Source organism: Phaethon aethereus (genome assembly GCF_964289735.1).
Source record: "Phaethon aethereus genome assembly, chromosome: 14".
NCBI lineage: Eukaryota > Metazoa > Chordata > Aves > Phaethontiformes > Phaethontidae > Phaethon > Phaethon aethereus.
This window is the reverse complement of record NC_138590.1, coordinates 13,753,714-13,770,079: the sequence shown is the minus strand read 5'-3', so window position 1 is coordinate 13,770,079 and position 16,366 is coordinate 13,753,714. Positions and strand designations below refer to the sequence as shown.

The 16,366-nt window shown below is 56.6% G+C and overlaps 1 protein-coding gene across 1 annotated transcript; it reads right to left on the bottom strand.

Annotated features, from left to right (window-relative positions):
- Positions 1 to 2,651: 2,651 nt before the first annotated feature.
- On the bottom strand, positions 2,652 to 16,036 carry LOC309409873 (LON peptidase N-terminal domain and RING finger protein 1-like). The gene is made up of 12 exons (XM_082006121.1): positions 15,627 to 16,036; positions 11,778 to 11,896; positions 11,018 to 11,140; positions 10,144 to 10,275; positions 9,270 to 9,405; positions 8,421 to 8,514; positions 6,647 to 6,761; positions 5,880 to 6,001; positions 5,341 to 5,499; positions 4,278 to 4,440; positions 4,042 to 4,188; positions 2,652 to 2,897 (listed from the first exon to the last, which is right to left on the bottom strand). Exons 1-12 carry the CDS (start codon positions 16,015 to 16,017, stop codon positions 2,712 to 2,714), a joined length of 1,887 nt encoding a protein of 628 aa, XP_081862247.1. The 5' UTR covers positions 16,018 to 16,036; the 3' UTR covers positions 2,652 to 2,711.
- Positions 16,037 to 16,366: the final 330 nt, after the last annotated feature.

Genomic DNA, 16,366 nt, shown 5'->3' with positions numbered 1-16,366 from the left:
TCCCATCAGGCCCCATAGACTTGCGGGTGTCCAGGTGGTTTAGCATGTCCTTGACTGCTTCCTCCTGGATTATGAGTAGTATATTGTGCTCTCCATCCCCATCTTCCAGCTCAGGGGGCTGAATACCCTGTGGATACCTGGACTCGCTATTAAAGACTGAGGCGAAGAAGGCATTAAGTACCTCAGCCTTGTCCGCATCCTTGGAGACAATGGTCCCCGCCATATCCAGTACGGGATGGAGATTCTCCTTGCCTCTCTTCTTGTTGTTAATATATTTGTAAAAACATTTTTTCTTATCCTTTACAACTGTAGCCAGACTGAACTCTAGCTGGGCTTTTGCCTTTCTAATTTTGTCCCTTTGCAGGACTGTGTTCACTGTGTCCATCTAACTTGCTGTCTGAAGGCCAGGGTGTCACCCCTCCACACGTCCCCAGATGATGGGGGATGATGGTGATGCCCAAAGCACCTTCACTAATGAGCAGTTAAAAGTTAAACACCAGCAATAAAACAACAACAACAACAAAAAAAAGGTCTTTATTTCAATGACCAGGAAGAAAATTCAATTCAAAGAGCAAAAATACTAATACAAACCCCAAAGACGCTCCAAGAAAACCAGAGCAATTTGCACGAGTCCCTTCCTGAAGCAGCCAGGCAGATGTGGCCACATCTGGGCTCTTCCCCAGCACGGATATGGTGCAGACCCACACTTCTCCCCTGCATCCCCCCATGCCACCCCCTCGCTGGAGGGACCCGCAGTGGCCCAGGGAGCTCCCACATCTGGGCAACGGGCAACTCAGCGGGGCCGGTGAGGAGCTCGGCAGGGGTGTCACTGGGTGAGCTCACTTTGACACTGCGGAAAAGAAAGGCACTTCCCAAACTTCAGTGGCATCCTGCCACCTGCACACACCTGCCCCGGGACCGCAAGGCATCCCTCCACCACCAGCCCCTGCCCACCCCGATCCAACATCCCAAGGATATAGCCCCAGAGACAGCAGAAAAGTGGGGGAGGACACAGCTCACAGGCAGAGGAGCAAACCCAGCTTCAAGTTGTCCTCAGCCACCCTGTGCTCACTATAGTCCATGGGGAGCAAGCCCTCAGCGTTCCCTGACTGTCGCTCCAAGGAGGCACTTTGCTGGAGAGGAGGGACTGAGACCTCTCGCTCCTGGAGAGAACAGCACAGGGAAAGGCGGTGGCCCTGGTCAGGGACCTCTCCAGAGGTATGTCCAGAGCCTCCTAGCCCAGGCTCAGCCCAAGCAACATGTGCAGCAAGGAGCACTGTAGCTCCAGCCTGATTTTCTCTCCCACATGCAGGTCCAACAGCCCAGTGAGCACACAGATCGGGTGCAGAGCCTTTGAGAAAAGCGGGGATAAAATTCTGGAAGCAGTGTTAATCCAACAACTAAGTGGGTGTCACTCCTAAAATTCAACCCAAAGCCACTGAAATTATGGATGGGAGACAAAAATCCCAAACCTTCAATTTCCATGGAGGAAAGCCTGGTCTGTCCAAGGGGACAGTCTCTTCCCTGTGTTTAGAGACAAGCAGCAGCCAGGCACTTGCAGACAGGCACTTGCTCCCCGACATGAGGCTCACAGCCTCGGCCACCGGTCCTACCCCTTCCCCGCCTCTCCAAAGGTTCAGCTCCCTTTGACGTCACTCTGTGCTGTTTTGGGGGATCCTGAACTGTTCTGGGTCCCAAGCGCAAGGATCCAGCCTCAGCTCAGATCCTTATTTTCTCCTGAGGAGGCAGAAAGTTCACAAAAAACACTGTACATGGGAAAATTGCACTAGTCAAGGAGCAGAAAGTCTCACAAAACCACTTCCAGGCTTAACTCCCTCACACCATCAGCTCCTTCCAGCCCCGAGGTCTGACCCTGCAACCTGAACCCAGCCAGGCTCGGGAACAGCAGCCTTTGGCGGAGGAAAAAGCATCAACGCTGCCAAAAGGCTCCCTTGGCACAGCACTTCATGGCAGCCAGGGAGGCGGCCGGCAGGCTCCAGCACAGCTCCAGCCCAGGGAAGTGGCCGGTGAGCTCGGCACAGCAAACACGGCAGCGCACCGAGCAGAGCGGTGGGAAGGGGACCGTCGGACCCCAGTGCATTCGGAGACCAGCATCTCCTCACCGTATGGCCATGGAGGTGGTTAGGAGCAGGACCATGAGTTTCAGATTGTTTAATTTAACCTTTCTTCTCATTTGAACAGAAATAAAACCAAAGGCATAAGCAGAGGCAGACCCATCAGTTCTCGAGGCTGGGGGAAGCCATCAGGATCTCTCTGCCCCCAAGCCTCTACATCTGCTGCATGGAGCAGGACCCCCTGCCAAAAACCCCTACGTTGTCCTTCAAAGCACAAGACCCAAAACCAAGGCAGTCCTGGCACTCAGTCCTGGGCCCTGCGGAGAATCCTCCTTAGCACCAAAGCAGCTCAGCAAGTGGTTTTGGTTCCCAAGATGCAACCCAGTTTACCATCCCGGTCCCTGCTTTGGCAGCACGGCACGGCCGTGTCACCAAGCAGCTCCCAGAGACGGCGTGGACAGTGTTAGCGTCGTTGCCGGTGCGGCACGGGCCCCACCGAGCCAGGCAGAGGGTGCCCAAGTCGTCACCGAGGTCACTTTTGGCGGGGCTCAAACCGCAGGCAAAACCATGAAGCAACACCTAGAGAAAGCCAAGGGGGTGGGGGTCTCCCCCGCAGGCAGGCGGGGGCCAGGGGGCTCAGACGCGGCCCCGGGGGCTGCGCTCGGGCAGCGGGGGCTGCTGCAGCAGCGCGCTGAGGATGCGCTGCAGCTGGGCGAGGCGGGCGCGCAGGGAGGTGGTGGAGATGAGGTTCAGCTGGTAGGACGGGTCAAGGGGCAGGACGGAGATGAGCCACCAGCACCACGTCGGGCCGTCTGCCGAAGCCTGGAGGGGAGAGAGGGAGAGACCCCCCCGTCAGGAACCGCGAGGTGAACGCGTGGCCTTGGGCGGCATGGCCGGGGCGAAGCGGTTGCTCTCGTCAGGACAGCAATGCCAGCTTCGGCTAAGGTATTCCTCTGAACGGCCCTTTTGCCTGTCCAGGCTCAAAATTGCTGGATAAACTCATTTAATTTCCAGACAAGCATTCCCCAGGGAGTCTCCAGACACAGATGTAACCGGGAAAAAGTCTATACTAAAGAGAGAAAGAAATATCTTGTGTGTCTCCTTGTTTAAGGCAACGTTTTTTGTAAACGTGGGCCAAATCTTGTATGATCGGTGTCTTTTGGGGCATTTATTTTACCATCACTCACAGAGGCGAGGTACAGGCCGGGCAGGCACAACCGCTGGGCAGCGCTTCTGTAAAGTGGCTTTTTTAAAACCCGAGCCCAACGCAGAGGGAAATGCTCAGTTCAGCTGGAGGAGGTCGAGTCATTCTGTAATTTTGAGCACAGCGTTGATGGGACTGCTGGCCAGGACAGCCTTAGCCTGGGACAAGCCAGCATGAGCATATTCGTAATGATCCAGACAGGAAACACTTTCTTAAAAAAAATGAAAGGTAAATTTCAGGAATTTTTTTTTTTTTTCCTCCAGAGGAGAAAACCTTCTTTTTGTCACAGGAATTTAATAAGCAAACTAGATCCTGCCCTCGTAGCTTCTCTCCTCTGGCCAGCTACAGGTGTCTCAAAGGAACACAGTGAGAAAGGAGACTGCAGACTCGCTGAGCTGTGGGGTTTGTTTCTTTGCTGATTCGTTTGTTGTTTTTTTTCCCCAAGTGTTTTCGAATCCAGACAGTTCAGTTTCTCAGTTCTACTTTAGGAAAAGACTCCAGGAAAGCTTTTAAAACTCAGTGCTCAGTTTCCAAGAACGGTTTAAAACCATAAAGAAACATTAAACAGTGTTAACAAACGAGCTCACCTCTCCGAGCGAGAGGTGCTGTAAGTGGTAACGGGAGTGAAAAACGGGGTTGGTTTTGCTCATCTCGTGGGCGAGCCAAGCAGGGAAGCAGGGTGGCCAGCGCAGGAGCGGAGCTGCTTCACAGGCTCTCCTGGTACCCTCTCCGCCTAGAGCGTCCCTTCCCTCGGGGCTTTACCTGGATGTCCTCCTCCTTCTCGGGCAGCGGTCCATGCTGCATCAGAATGTGCCTGGAGGCAAGGTCTCCGTGCTCGCAGAGCCGCTGAGCCAGGCGGTAGGTGCTTTCGTGCAGGCACTGCAGCTCCTGCAGCTCCTCCCCGGCCACCTGCGTGGAGGGAAGAGAAACGCAGAAGGTGTCCATGGGGGGACTCTGTCCCACCGCAGTGGGGGCTTTTGCCCTGGCCCTGGCCTCACCTTCTTGTCCTCCAGGTACTCGATGTCAGCAGTGTTGTAGCCATCCCTGTGTCCGCGGCTCAGCACCCGGAACCGCCGCCGGCCGACGGTGTCCACCAAGGACCTCCCATCCGCCAGCAGCTCGATCTGCCGAATCTCCAGCATGCAGCCATAGTCAGCAAAACTGGAGGGAGCCAGGGAGAGAAGAGAGGAGCTGAGCTGGGATACCAGTGGTGAGAGCGCTGCTTCTCCTGAAGGCACCACCTCCAAAGGAGGAAAAGGCCCAGGAACAAGCTGGCTGGGAGGGGGCAAATTCGGAGATTCACTCAACTCTGTTACCACTTGCTGCTAAGAGGGCAGGGAACAGCGAGCACTCTGCCTGCGCTCCCTTGGATTTGCCATATACCAAAATGACTTAGGTCCTCACACTGCCCTGATGTCCAGTGGTCCTGAAGGCACTATCCCTTGCAGAGACATCCTCTCAAAGCCCAGAAAATATTACTTATCTCATTTCACTTAACAGGACTGGAGCACAGGAGGATATATCGTGTAAATGCAGGTATTTAACAGAGTACTTGGGTTAGAAGCCTGGAGACTGAGCCCATCTGAGGAACATAAGGACGGCCACGCTGCACGAAGCGAAAGCCCATTTAACCCAATGTTCTCTCACAGCTTATTAAGGACAAAGTATAAGAAATATGGCCTTTTCAAGTGCTCACTAAGAGAAGCTGCAGGTCACAGCCAGGGAACCCTGCAGCTCAGCCACGTCCTCAGCCAGAAGCTGTTCCCAGACTATTGTATTTAACGGCCACCGCCGGCTCTGCCCAGCTCCATTCCTTGCCTGGCCGGTGGTGATGCCGGGAGGCAGCGAGATCCCATTTCACTCTGTTGTGTGGGAAAAAGTCTATACTAAAGAGAGAAAGTCGCCACCTCCCTGCCGATTTTATCTGCGGGGCACAGTGGGATAGGAAACCACACCTGGTTCCTTCCCTCTGAACTGCTCAGGTTTCTAGATGTTTGGGGCTGGGGAAGAGAGGGGCAAATCAGCCGAGGCAGAGGGAAGCCACCTTGCCCAGGAGCTCACCTTTTCCCATTCTCGTATATACACATGCCGAACCTCCTCGTGCCGGTCTCCTGGCACCGCCGGATCATGAGGCGGTAGCGAGGTTCAAAGATGTGCAGAGGGCAGGCAATGCCTGGGAAGGACATCGTGCATACAAAGATGGGGATGTTCTTGGTCAGGCTGAGGGACAGGAGGAGAGACTGCTATGAAACCTCCAGGAGCAAATCCCATCCCAAGGGCTCTGCATCAGCTGCTCCCCTGAACCAGATGTGTCCCTTACCTGGCACAGAGCAACACCAAAGCTTCCCTTGGCTCACCAAGAGCCCAAGGACATACTCTGCCCACAAAACAGCTTCTTGCAGAGATGCTCCCTCATCCCCAGGTGCCCCACGGGGCATGCCCGCACCCACCCAGCACTGCTGTGACGTGGTCCTAGAAGTGGGGCAGACATCACTTGAGCGGAACCAAGCCAGAGCAATGGTATGTGATGGGGACAGCCCCCTCAGAGCCCCTCCCGGCCCCGTGCACACACATGCAGACTGAAGCAGGTCTCTGCTTACTTGGAGAGCTCTGCCATCTCAGCCCGGTGCAGCTCCCGGCGCTCGGCCAGCTGTGCGGGGAAGGTGGCCAGCAAGATGTCCTGCAGCAGCACGGTGGGGCTGTAGTTTCCAGCCTTCAGGTACTGAAAGAAATTAGACCCAGAAATCGGTTGGAGAAGAGCATTGGGGGACCCCTGAGGCCCTGCCGGGCTCTGAATCACACTCACTTTCATTGGTGCTGAGGGTAATTTTAGATCAGAGAAAGTCAGGGATAAGACCTATCGGGGGATGTTGAGCCATCTAGCAGGACGGGATGTCAGCTCCACCGAGATCTCCAGACGCAGCTCAGACCCAGGGCCCGTCCAGCGCAGCGTCCTGTCTCTGACAGTGATGCAGTCCTTGTATGACAACCTAATTTCCCTGACGGTCTCATCCAAATCCCTTTTCATTAAAGATTAAATCAAATCTCCAGGCTAGCAGGTTTTCCATCCATTTCCATTTTTAAAAGTAATTAGCATTCGCTTCTTTCTTTCTCTCTCTCTCTCCACCTCTCAGTCCTATTTACAATCTCACTAAACCACCATGGCATCTTGTGGAAATGAATCTCTTGGTCTTAATTATCAACTGTCTGGCCATTCCCACGTGAGCAGAGCTGATGTCGCCGTGCCAGGGAGCTGCTAACACGAGAGCATCGCACCTTCCCACCACAGCCCTGGGCACACCGCTGGCGGCCGGAGCGGGTTCCCAGCTCTCCCCCGGGCTCCCTCCCGCGGGCCATGTGCCCTCACCTCTCTCAGGCTCTGTTTACAGAGGGGGCAGCTGGGCCGGTGGTCCAGGCAGCGCTCGAGGCACTCCTTGCAGAAGGTGTGTCCGCACGGCGTCGTCACCGGCTCGAAGAACATCCTGCAAAGGGACCAAAGTCAACGGACTGCAGAGCGTGAGGTGGGGGAAGGAGCGCAGGCAAGCCCAGCAGAGAGGGACTTCACAGAGCCTCCGTGCACGGGGCTGGGTGCCCTCAAAGCTGTCGCTCCCAGGCCTGGCTCATCTGCTTTGGAAACCCCAGCTGGTCCCAGCCCCACAGCAGGGGGGTCCCCCAAAGCACTCAGGTCCTTGCAGAGGTCCAGGCTGGTGCTGCAAGGATCGAGCAGGTCAGGGTGGACAAAGTCGTGGGTGCAGCTTCTGGCTCTCCCCAGCCTTGTACCTGCATCTTCCTTGAATCACCTTGCTGAGAGCAAGAGATTTTGCTTGCAGGAACAAGACATTTCCCATGTCCCCTCCTACCGTTTCAAGGGAAATTTGCTGCCTTCACCAGCCTTCTGCACTGAAGACAGCGATGCTACAGGGATTAGCATGGAAAGCCATCTCACACCATGTCTTCCAAGCCCTGGCAGCCCATGGCTATGAAACAGGCCTTCACTAAAGCTGCAATGGCTAAGCTTTGCTCATAACGCCCACTAATTAAACGTAAAGGTTCCTAACTGGCTTATTTCTTTACCTAGGAGTCTGGACTCAGACCGCTGGGCTTGCACAGTGATGTAAGATGAGGGCTGTCCCGGGCCCCAGCACTGCTCCTCGTCCCTGCGAGGTCCCCGCGGACCCCGTCAGTACACACATGGCACCCCTTGGTCTCGGCAGGGCCGCGGTTCCCCAGGCACCCACAGTGGAGTCTAGCCCAAAAAGGCAGCAACAGGAAAGTGCCGCCTCCTCCCCTGCTCCAAGAGCAGAGCCGGCAGCAAGCACTCGGGTTGCTCACAGGTAGCTCCAGATCAGAAAAGAAACACGGTCTGGGAAAGCCCTGCTCAGCACTGAGCCCCAACTCCTCCTGAACACGATGCTTCCCTGCTCTCAGAAGAGACCCAAATTCAAGTAATCCAGATCAGATACAGCCTTGATCTCTCTCTTCCCTATGTCATTCCCCCATGCCATGCCCAGACTTGGAAAACGCTGACATACAGGAGACCTTGACCGTCTTGCACATCCAGCGGTGCAACACCCAGCCCTCTGCCAGCAGCCGCTTGCACAACTGCTCGAGGTCCTGGGACACACCAGAAACAACAGCCTGGTTTCACCATGCCCTGTGGCAGCACCCAGCCCCTCCCCAGCCCTGAGTCAGCAGATGGATACGGGCTCTACCTTGTCCCCTTTTCCACCTCCAGCAGGCAGAGAGCTCGGAAATGCTCCCCTCTGGGTTTGCAATATCCCCATCACGGATGGTATTTCCCTGGGGCAACACCTTCCTGTTCCAACCTGCAGTTACAAAGGGCAACTACCACTTTCAGTCTTTGAGCCCACTGAACATCCCCACCTCCACACCACTGTCCCAAGCCATACAGACCTAACGATGCTGCGCCCTGAGACAGGGTGATCTGAGGTCTTACAGCCTGGCAGGGCAAAGCATGGCCCTGCCTTCCCCTCTTATCTCCTCTCCCTACTGAAACCTGCGTCTCAGCAGTACTGGGGACTGAGTTTGCTATTAAGATGTGAAGAAAGATCCACACCGGGAAAGAAAACCCAGCAGGTGCTAATTCTTCATCCTAAAAGCTCTCCCAACAGAGAACTCACCGTATGCAGAGGGAGCAATCCAAGTCAGATATGCTCAGCAGCTCCCCAAGGCACGGCTGGGTATACTTTGCTGCTGCTGTTTCCTCTTCGTTATCTACTGGCAAAAGAGAAGGGAAGAGAAGACGAACCCCCATTTCAATACTGAAAACTAACCTTTGCTTTCTGACCTTGTTCTGAGGTGTAAGTAGTTAACTGCTACACAAAGTGCTTTGAAAGTTAAAAACAAAAGCACTAGGATGTGACATAAACCCCTTTATTAAAGCCGTCCATGTCCATCCTTAGCTTTTACATCAGTGGGTCTCACAGTGCTTGGCAGGGAAACTGAGGCACTGGGAGATGAAGTGACCTAAGAAGCTCCCAGATGGAGGTCTCTGGAGACCTGCCACAAGGTACCATCACTGCTTTATGCAAACCCACAGACGTGGAAGCCATGTGGCTGGATGCTGATGGCAAGTTAATGCCCATGGAGGTCCCACTTCCCCCAACATGTGACATGCTGTGTGCATCACAAGGGAATTTAAGTTCTGATCTAAAACCCATGGGAACCAAAGGACACCTCTCCCTGGCTCCACACAGGGAACAAATGATGTCTGGCTTTAGCAAGAGCTTTTCACCAAGTGAGACCCAAAGGTTTGGTGTACATTCACCAGCTCAACACAGGAAGACTGGATCCTCCTCACATGCATGAGAAGCAGCAGATGTGCTGGCCAGAGCTGCCCATCGGGTGCCCCCGGGACGTTTGCTTGCTGAGCTGGCACACAACACCAGCACTAAAATTTCAGTGCCAAAATGGATTTTAAACAAGTATTTTGCATGAGATGAGATTTTGGTACCTTCGACAACACTCACCTACCAACTGCCGGTCCTGCCTCTCTGACAAAGTCTCCGGTTCCTGCCGTCGCCCCGGCGGGGAAAGGGCGGCTGTCCCGTGGCCGTGCTCAGACCCGGCGTCCGCTCTGCCATCCGCCGGCTCTTCCGCCTGATCCTAGACAAAGCAAAGATGAAATCGAGGCCAAAACCTCTTCTCCCTTTGAATACACAGCCCCACCGAGCCCAGCGGCACCGTCAGTTTTTCTGGTGTGTTGCTGCACGTTAACATCTTGCACCTGAGGGACAGCAGAAGAGCGTGGCCTTCAGACATTCCTGCTCATCTCATGGTTGAAACCATGGGTTTAGTCTGTCCAGATATACCACCTGGTATTTGGGTGTACCTGAGCCCATGTTCTCTGATTTCCCCCTCTCTCCAAACCTGCCAAATTCCTCTACAGAAGGCAAAGAGCAAACGATGAGCTTTTCTTAATAGCTGCTAATGGCCTGAACTGTTCTCAAATGTGGGTTTTGGATGGAAAAAAATATTAACACTGACATTTTCTTTTTTTGTTTCCTTCTGAATATAGTGTGATTGAGGTGTTTTAAACAAAATAAGAGTCTAAACTCTTATCAGAAGTATTGCAGAATAAAACTGGGAGAGGAATGGAAGACAGAAAGAGCCTCCTCTCCTTCCCTAGTCCCCACAGCATCACCTCCAATGGTGTCTTTGCTCCCCCACCCTCTGCTACCTGCAGCTTCTCATCCCCGCACACAACCACACGCACATGGCTATGGTCCTGCACAGCCTCCTCTTATCACACCTCCATTCCCATCATTGGAATACCCCAATTTGGGATGTCCAAGAGGGACATTACATCCCATCGCAGTCTCAGATGGCCGCAGGTTCTCTTACCTGAGATTGTGGGGAGGAGGATGGGAGCGCAGGGCTCCCTCCATCGACCTGGGGACCAGTCGAGCCCTGGTGAGCATCACCCAGGCATGCAGCAGCCGTGCGTGGCTGAGGAGCATCCTCTCGCATGAGGATCTGCAAGGAGAAAGTGGGACTTAGGGGTTGCTGAGAGAAGGAAGCAGGGAGGGGGGTGGGCTGCCAGGCTCCCTTTTTCCCCAAAGCAGCCTCCTGCTCACCGCAGGGCACGCCAGGGTTACTTGTTTCAGTGCTGGCTGAGCTCTCTGTCAAACCAATGGCATAAGGAAGGAAGCAACACAAGGCAGCAAACAAAATGGTGTCTTTTAAGGGCTGGGACCAATGTTCTCCAGGAAGGGAGTGAGCTGGGCGGGGTACAAGGTCATTCCCCACTCCCCTGTCCTTTCCTTCCTGGAGGCCAAGTGTCCACTCACGGCATGAAGTCCCCATGCTGGGGACACTGCTGGAGCCCCAACCGGTGACGGTGATTTTGGTACACGGGCAGGTGCTGGCCTGAAATCATCTGCAGAAAAGACATTGGCTCTGCAGTGGCAGCTTTCGGCTGGCTGCTTTGCTTTGGGTGAACTGATCCTGCCTCGAAGCCCACCTCGTGCCATGTCAGCACCTAAACCTTGCAAAACCTGAGATTTGAAGATAGATGAATGGAGGAAGGGGTGTTTTCTTCACAGGTGAATCTGCATCGGAGCAATAGGAAGGCTCTGGGACCAGGACTCGACTTCCCTTGATCCCAATTGCTGGCCAGAGCAGCACAACCGTGATGGACACGAGTCCTTCAGAGGACAAGGGCATCATCCTCCACAATGTGAGGGCATGGGACCCTCTCACAGCATGGCCCACGCACCTTCTCCATCTCTCTCCGAGCAGGGTGGAAATGGGGACTGAGCGTCAGGCAGTGCTCCCACGCCAGCAGGGCTTCTGCTTTCTGTCCCATCTCCAGAAGCACCTTCCCTTTCCTGAAGAAGCCCTGCAGAGCAGAAAAACCTGCAGTGACTATGAGACGGCGACCAGCTGAGCACCTCCAGCTCAAGATTTCCCAGGGAATCTCCCTGTAGCCTCCTGCCTGCTCCCATCCCAGGCCAAAGCAGCCGGACACCCAGCTGCTCCCATACTCAGACTTGTCTAAAAACAGCAAGTCCACCCGCAGCCAGGTATGCATAAAACAGGACTCTCCCAAAACGCAGCAGTTGCAAAAACCAAGCAAACAAACCCTGCAGAGACCTAGAGAAGGAGTCAAGGGCTTCTGCCTTTGAAGCCATGAAACTATTGCCGAGTGCTTCACAAATCAGCAAACGAGCTCCCAGGGCTGATGTTTCCGAGGCAGTTCAGCCTCTGGCCAACACTTCCCTGAGCCCCCAGCTGCGACCCTGCACACCAGCACAGCTACGTGCCCTCACCGCCCGTGCACACGCAAGGATGGACACGGCGCCGGACCTGTTGCGCTAACATGGAGCCTGGATTTGCAACTTAATGGGTTTGGCAAGTGTATTTCTGAGCGGGATGAATCCAATGGCTAGGAGAATTCAGGAAAGGGAGAAACTGCTCCCATGCAGTAAGATCTGACTCCAAGTGCAGCTGGTCGCTGGGGCCTCCCCTTCGCTCACCTCGTGCTCTCCAGGCTCAGCCCTGCACACAGCGTCCAGGTCCTCCAGTGCCCGCGGGTGCTGCCCCAGTGCTGCGAACGCCTCTGCCCGGCACAGCCGCAGGGAGCTGGCGTCCGGGGCTGGAAAGAGAAATGTCATCACTTGTGTGATGAGTCCGTGCGTGGTGAGGCAGCAGGGCTGAATAAGGAGATGCCACCGGGGTGGGACAGCCCCTGCGCCGCTGCCTCACACTGAGCACAGCCAGCTCCTGTGCTCCTCTTTGGCAGGAGTCACCAGCCTCATAAGTCTCAGCAAGAAAGTTATTTCCCCTAAATATCTACTTTGAAATTCTTTGAGGCTCTTTCATTAATTTTTCCCCATGTCCCCCGAACAGCCTTTGCTAAGGGGCCCCACCACTGCCTTGGGGCTCAGCCACGCTGGGATCTCGGCTTTCATCCATCCTTCTGGGATGCAGCAAAAATGCTGTACCATACACATACTCCCTGTGGAGGCTGTTGCCACAGAAGGCTCTGCGATGTGATTCACCCAGCAGAGCCACGCTAACACATTACCAAACGAGCCTGCAGCTGCAGAGACCTGTGATCCCAAAAACCCAACCCACCTGGCTGCCACCACTCTCCTGGGGCAGAGAGGAAACCATGGGGGGTGAAAGGATCTGCCCCACCACGTGACTCAGGGTTTTGAAGTATGAGAAAAGGCTGAGATTTCCCAACACGGAGGAAGGGAATTGGGCATCTTGCCCATCAGCAAGACATCACGGATGGGATCGCAGGGCGGGCGGGGGCACAGCTCACGCAGGTGCTGCTGGCCATGACACCCCGAGCGGCGCAGTGCTGGGCAGCCCGCACGCTCCTGCCTGCTCCTAAGTAACAGGCAGTGAGACCCTCTTCTCTCCTGCCTCAGGAAAACCCCACAAAGACGTTCCTTCCTGCCGGCACTGCCAGCAGGGGAATTGGGGTGGGGGATGTCAGGGAGTACGAGCAAGCAGCACCCCAAAAGCCCACAGGCATGGAGTAACCAGGTGTGGTAATGTTTGTGGGTTTGAACCGCAGAGGTTCCCAGACCCACCCCATTATATCACAGCTTGCTGTGGAGGTGACCTACATCCAGTGCTGTGCTGGCTTTCCAGCTAAGGCAACGGGTCCGTGCATGCAGCCCTGCATCCCGCCCCAGCGCTGAGCATCACCAGACAGCTGCCAAGGGCTGGGGTCGGGGACCCACTGCTCCCCGGTCCCTTCGGGGAGGCCTCCAGTGTCACGCAGGTCCCCACTGGCTCCCAGCTCCCCACGGGGTGATGGTAAGGCCAGCACGGGTAGCACGTGTGCTGGTCCTGCAGGATGCTGGCTCTGAGGCCAAACCTGCATCATAAATTAGGGACGATTTGCAGGAATTGGTGCTGCATTTACTGTGGCAAAGGGGTGCGGGTAGCATCACCTTGCTGAAGGGCCACAGCTCCTACTGGCACAAGCTGGGTCCACGGGACTGGCCAGCAGCTGACCGGCGATCATTAGGAGACATTGCTGATGACGACTTGTCCCGTCCTCCCAACCCCACAGCCTTCCCTTCTGCCCCGGTTCAAACACGGTGCTGATGCAGCTCCGCCAGTGAACTGCAGGTCCAGACCAGCAGCACCGTAAGAACAGGGCACAGGCATCTGCCTGCACCCCTGCCTGCCTCTGCTGTCACCATGCCTGGGAGCCCACCACATCTTAGGGTGGAGAAGGAAGCTCTGCCGTGGCTAGTGCGTCCTTGTCCCCCCATGCCCAGCATGGAGCACAGAGAGACCTTGTTCTCCACCTGGGGCTCAAGGTGCCACCATAACCTGGAGAAGAACAGAGAGCCCAGCCCCAGCTGCTCCTGCACCAAGGCCGCACTGGCCATGCCAAGCTTATTGTCATTTATAATGTTAGCCAGGACCTTAGGGCTCAAGGAAAGAGGAAACGTGGGAACTTGCTGGTCGGTGCCCCATCCTGTGAGCACGCGTGCAGAGATGAAATATTCCAGCCCCTAACAACAGGTGGAGATTAACAAACGGGCACAAAGCGTTAGAGGCTTACCTTCCATGCAGACAAACCCATTCGAACATCTGCACAGCTCAGCAATAAGGCAACCGATTTGGTGAAAACAAGATGTGTAAAATGGGTCTATGAATTATGCATTTCTCTTCTGCTGCAGCTATTTTTGATCTATGGTATCATTAGACATTAGGGACGTACGCCAGCTGGCAGCCCCGGCGCCTGGCGAGTGACTGATAGCACTCCCCAGCCTCCCGGCTCCAGGCACGTCGGGAGGCCTCCTGTGTTACACATCGCAGTACATTTTTTTTGTTCACTTAGAAAAACAAAACACAAAATGTTGAACATTTCTTTTCTCCCAAGCAGAGAGAGCTGGTCTGCAGGCTGCGCCGAGCGGGGCGCTGCAAACTGCCCTGCCGTGTGACACTGACACACAAGAAAAACATTCTCGTGGGTCAAACATTTATCAGCAGCTATGTTTGAAAGCAAAGGGGAGCTTGTAAGAAGTTGTGCAGCCTGAAAGCAGTCTGCAGGCTGTAGGAGTCGGAAAACGTGTTCCGAAAGCAACCACCCACGTGGCTGAACCCGAGCAGCACCAGCAAGCGCAGGCTTACGGGAGCAGTGGCTGTGATTGCAATTTCCTCATTGTCCTAAGCCAGACTTCCCTTGTCCTTCAGGAGCGGAGCGTTCAGGGAAAACCAAGGGCAGAGCTTGCAACGCTTCCTCTTTATACTCACAGAGGCTTTTTAAAAAGAGAGATATAATTGTACGCCCCAATCAGACAAAAGCCTGGCAATAAGGAAAACAGCACTAGAGAAGGGTGCACGTGCATCTGCGTTGAAGGACGGGAGCGCAGGGCAGGAGACGGACGCCTCAGAGGGTTGCATAAAGGGACCAGCTTTCTACTGCCAACAGCAGGATGGGTGGCCAGCTCAGCCCCTTGGTCCCAGGCATGCCCTGAACCTCTGGCACTTGTCTCGCAGCAGGACATGAATAAGCGTCTGCGCTGCAGAAGGAGAGCTGACTGCTGTCATAGAAACGCTGGTGGAGAAAGGACCTTCTGCCTCCGCCGCCCCAATCCCCGGCTGCAGACACATTGTATAACCCCTTTTATTTAAGCATTACTCTGCAAGAAATCCACTTACAGCCGCACATTAAAGCAGATCAACCACCCCTGGGCCCGATCCTGACCCTACAGACAAATGTCTCGCCAGAGCCGGTTGCAGAAGGGGGCCGGGGGGGGACACACGACACCCTGCTCTGCGCCGTGGGGCTGGCACAGAGCTCGGCCAACGCCGTGTCCGTGCCAGGCTCTGGGGGCAAAGACGCGTCTGTCCCAGTCTGGAAAAGTCCCAACCACTTTGCATAACGGCCACCCCCCTGGGCAAAGCTCTTCCTCTGACCCTGAAATATTGCCGGCCGGCACGATGTGAGAAGCTGTTTGCGGCTCCCTCCTCCCGGACCGCTTGCGAAGGCCAGAAGCGTGCGGCCGGTGGGACGAAGGCTGCACGCCCTGTCCCGCCCGCGGGCCTGGCAGCCGCGGTGAGCCGCGGGGCTTCGCCTGGCCGCCCGCCCCCTCCCATCGCCCCGCTGCTGATCCCCCTCCCCAGCCCCACCAGCTCTGCCTTTCCAACACTTCCAGCTCGCCAGGTCTCCCGGCTCTGGGCTGTGCACGACACTGCGGTGCCGGGACAAAGTGACCCACGTTGGTACTCGCCGGCTCCGACCGCACAGCCCACGCACCCCCGTCCCAGCTGCTGGGCTGGCCCCCCGCATCCAGCATCCGCACCCGCCAACCCGCCCCGCCATCTCCCTCGGGCCCGGCGGTGCTTACCCAGCTCGACCCCTTTCTGAGCCATCCTCAGCGCTTCCCGCGCGTCCCCACGCGTGACAGAGTCCCGGACGCGTGCCGCCAGCCAGGCCAGCCGGCTCTCCCGCCCCACGCACTTCTCCAGGAGGCCGCAGAGCACCACGTTGCACCTCGCCGCACCGACGCCCAGCAGCTTCAGCCTCTCTTGGCACAGGGGGCAGCGGGAGGGCACGGCCCCCCCGAGGCACGGCTTGCAGAAAGAGTGACCGCAGGACACGGTCACCGGCTCCCAGAGGAGGAGGAGGCAGGAGGGGCAGCGCAGCATGTCCAAGCCCCCGCTCCCGGGGCCGAGGGGCTGCCGGACGGGGCTCCCGCCCCGCGGTGGGGAGGGCGGGCTGGGGGGGCCGCGGCTCATAGCAGCAGCTGCAGCCGACGAGGGGGAGCTGCCCCCAGGGCCGGCGCTGCCGGCTCAGCCCGGCCGCCGCCGGTCCCCGCGCATTGCCCCGCTCCGCCCCGCTCCTCCCCGGGGCTCCCGCCCCGCCCGGTCCGGCGGAGGGCTGCGGCTCCCGGCACAGCCCGGCACGGCACTGCACGGCACGGCACGTCGGGGCGGAACTCCCCGAGCCCAACCGGCCGCGACCGCCGGGGCCGCCATTGGCCGCCGCCGCCCCGCCCCGGCCGCGTTTCGTAACGCAGCCGGCGGTACCGGGGCCGCCGCGGAGCGGGCGGGGGGATGGTGGTGGTACCCCGGCCTGGGGCCGGGC

Excerpts from the sequence above, each read along its gene's own strand:
- LOC309409873 (XM_082006121.1), bottom strand. The coding sequence starts at position 16,017 with ATGAGCCGCGGCCCCCCCAGCCCGCCCTCCCCACCGCGGGGCGGGAGC. Across the intron at positions 9,406-10,143 it reads CCTCCTCCCCACAATCTCAG|GATCAGGCGGAAGAGCCGGC; the intron begins GTAAGAGAACCT and ends TGCTTTGTCTAG. Across the intron at positions 4,441-5,340 it reads ATATACGAGAATGGGAAAAG|TTTTGCTGACTATGGCTGCA; the intron begins GTGAGCTCCTGG and ends GGCTCCCTCCAG.